The sequence below is a fragment of the Epinephelus fuscoguttatus genome, linkage group LG21, assembly GCF_011397635.1.
Source record: "Epinephelus fuscoguttatus linkage group LG21, E.fuscoguttatus.final_Chr_v1".
In the NCBI taxonomy this organism is placed as follows: Eukaryota; Metazoa; Chordata; class Actinopteri; order Perciformes; family Serranidae; genus Epinephelus; species Epinephelus fuscoguttatus.
In genome coordinates, this window is record NC_064772.1 from 15891162 (window position 1) to 15894507 (window position 3346).

Sequence of the window (3346 nt, forward strand, 5' to 3'; positions counted from 1 at the left end):
ATAAGTAGGCCTATGCCTTTGCCAACAGAAAACAGAAGTTTACTGAACAGTTCTGAGGGGCGGGATGACCTGGCCAGCAGCTCTCACATCTTGGAAAACATCTCAGTATTCTTGCAGTGGCGTTATTCCAAGAAACAATGTCTAGTAAGAACCAGCAGTCAGGAACGCTAGTAAACTTACATTGCGTATCCAATGCATGATTTGAAGGTGCCGTGCAGTGCTAATTCTCTAAATATAATGTGATAATCAATCACAAAGATTAAACTCACCATCTCAACATTTTTCACCGGCCGCAGGTGAAAGCTCTTCATGTGACATAAGCTGACAGCAGCCAGGTCAAAGCTAAAATATTATTAGTTCTTAAAATGTTCTATCTGATAAGAGCCACAGGCAGGCCTTCACACATGCACACAAAAAATGCCTTGACAACAGGGCACTTGGATATCAAGGGGCAATGGGGCAGGTGTTCAAACACAATAGGGATGACTAGTACACAGAGGTCTGTTGGTCATAATGAGGTTTTTGAATTTCTCATGTTTATTTTACATTAGCATTCATGCAAACAAAGACATTATGACTCTGTCTGCCCCTGTTGCTCTGGTAAAACAACAGAGACCCTCTCAGGCCCATGCTGATCCTTTACCTGCCTATGTTAATAAACTCAGAGTGCCCATACTGCTGCCAGTCCTTTCAAAATGAACTCATTTTAGCTAGAGAAGAAAATATCTAAACTTAATCTACATTAAGTGACTATCTAGAATAAATCAAACACTTAAAACAAATAATAAACAGCTCCAACATGGTTCGTGACTGTGGAAGAAAACTGGAGAAGATCCACTCTTCTCCACACAGGGGAGCCATAAAACAGCGAGATGGTTGATATCAGTGTATTCATATAAAGCAGTTAAACTGAAGAGGCTCATAAAACATCTCCACTGTGAACGTCTGACTCTTGCACAGTTACAGTAAGTTATATAATTCTAATTATATATTTGATAAACAAACAGCTTCTGTTAGTCCTTCCTTATATGGTTGGTACAGATGTTGGTTCAACTGACTGCAACAACATTTTCCATGATACATGATTTCATCAGATATATGTATTTTTTGCACAAGCGATGAATGAATGTCTGTCTAAAGTGCAGATAGCAGGAACTGAACTTCTGACCTTCTTTTCTTATGTTTTTATTTTATTAAAATGTTTTTAAATCCTATTTTGTATTAAGGAGATAAGATTAAGAGTGATTTTTTTTTTTTTAAAGATGTTTTTTGGGCATTTTTGCCTTAAAGGATAGGACAGCCAAGTGTGGGGGGAGGAGAGAGAGGGGGATGACATGCAGCAAAGGGCCATGGGCTGGACTTGAACCTGGGCCGCTGCAGCAACAGCCTTGTAGGGGTGCCTGCTCTACCACTAAGCCACCGACGCCCCAAGATTAAGAGTGATATTTAAGCATAAAGCTACTAGTTGTGTTTCAGTGAAGTGCAGTCATGTGTTTTGACTTCCGACATGTTTTACTTCTTTATTCCTCTTCTACTTCCCCTTTTTCTTCCCCAACAACTTCTAGTACTCCTACTGACGATATTAGAACCGTTATAGATAACTATGAAGTCATAACCCAGTGAGTACAAAGAGAAGAGAAACACAATTATACATTTTAAAAATGTGCTTTTATTTGATTCCAGATTACATGGCAGGCAGGTTTACTGTAAAATTCATGCTGACATCCAAAGATGACTTTCACTTGCAAAGCATTCAATATTTAAAAACTTTGACATGTCATGATTTACATCATTTTGTGCCTTTGGAGTTAGCAGAGCTCCAGACTTCTTTAGATTCCCTAAGCAACACCAGTTGGCCGTCATCAGTCAGTTGAACGTGGCAGTTGCACTCACACTTGCTGCCAAACCTGCCTTGTCCAACAAAATATGTGTTTGTATGCCACCTGGGAGTGTCATCCTGGTTGTACATGACCAGGTTGCTGTCAGCCTGCATGGACAGGCGGACAACATCTGATCCTGCAGTGTCTGATTCCCACACAGTCTTCCAGCCACAGATGACAAAGTTACCATCCTCCTGCAGGCAGAAAGGGGAGACATCGGGCAGTTATTAGAATGTGCATTTCCAAAAAAGAAATATACACATAAACAACACACTCTCTTAGAAAATAGGAATAATCGCTTTCTTTCATATTTGATTTTAGAAAGGCTGGTAAATAATGTTTGATTTTTATGAACTTCCGGACTGCAAAAAATCTGGTTCCCTCACCTTTAAAATAGCCTTCCACTCCCCGTTGTTGGACATCAGGTATTCACCCTTACGGAGGTGTTCATTTTTGAACAGCTGGTTCTTACTCATGATTCTGAAACAAACAATCAAAAAAGTAATGTTTTATCTGGCTAAGACACTGCAAATGCATTATCACCACATTTTGGCATTTCATTTGCAAATCAATTGGTCAATATAGAAGTATAGAGTACTTACCACCTTGAATGTGACACCAGTCAGTCTGTGCACACAAGTGAAGGAGGTGAAATTTACAGCTGGTCACAGCATCTTTATATCATCTGGGCTGGAGGTGGGCAAGTGAGCAAGAGGAGTGCCATGCCTACCTATTTTTGCATAGATGTCAGCTATTACATGGTGCTATGTAAATGGTAAACTAAGTCATATATTTGAATATGTTCAATAAACTGAAGAAAATGAGGAAACATGTTTTATACATATGAAATTATCTTTGAGTCAACAATAAAATGCTTAATCATGTACAGCTGATGGATTTCATATGGTGTGTGGTGGCTATTTGTATGTAATCAAACCCAAATGTGACACAAACTTAAAAACCAAAAGCCACTTCTGCAACATAGGGATGAATAGTACACAGAAGTCTAATGTCTATGACGAGGTTTCTGAACTTCGCATGTTTATTTAACCTTAGCATTCACACAAACAGAGAAACTATGGCTCCCTTTGCCTCTGTTGCTCTGGCAAACAATAAAAATAATATAGACGCTCCCTGGTACATGCTGATCCTAAATCTGCCTATGTACACAAACCCATACTGCTGCCCAGTCCTTTCTACATAAAGTGACTGCCTAGAATAAATCAAATACTTAAAAAATAATAATAAACAGCTCCAACATGGTTCATGAAGAAGAAAGCTGGAGAGGGTACATTCTATCTCCACACAGAGGAGCCATAAAACAGCGAGACGGTTGATATCAGTGTCTTCATATAAAGCAGCTCCACAGAAGAGGCTCATAAAACTCTCTCATAAGGCAAAATATGCTGCAGATACAGTGACATAATTATAATTATACATGTGATAATCAAACAGCTTCTGTTAGT

The 3346-nt window shown here is 39.1% G+C and overlaps 1 protein-coding gene across 1 annotated transcript; it reads right to left on the reverse strand.

Annotated features, from left to right (window-relative positions):
* Positions 1-1660: 1660 nt before the first annotated feature.
* On the reverse strand, positions 1661-2559 carry LOC125881486 (uncharacterized). The gene is made up of 3 exons (XM_049564563.1): positions 2483-2559; positions 2267-2360; positions 1661-2074 (listed from the first exon to the last, which is right to left on the reverse strand). Exons 2-3 carry the CDS (start codon positions 2354-2356, stop codon positions 1790-1792), a joined length of 375 nt encoding a protein of 124 aa, XP_049420520.1. The 5' UTR covers positions 2357-2360; positions 2483-2559; the 3' UTR covers positions 1661-1789.
* Between the last annotated feature and the right edge of the window lie 787 nt (positions 2560-3346).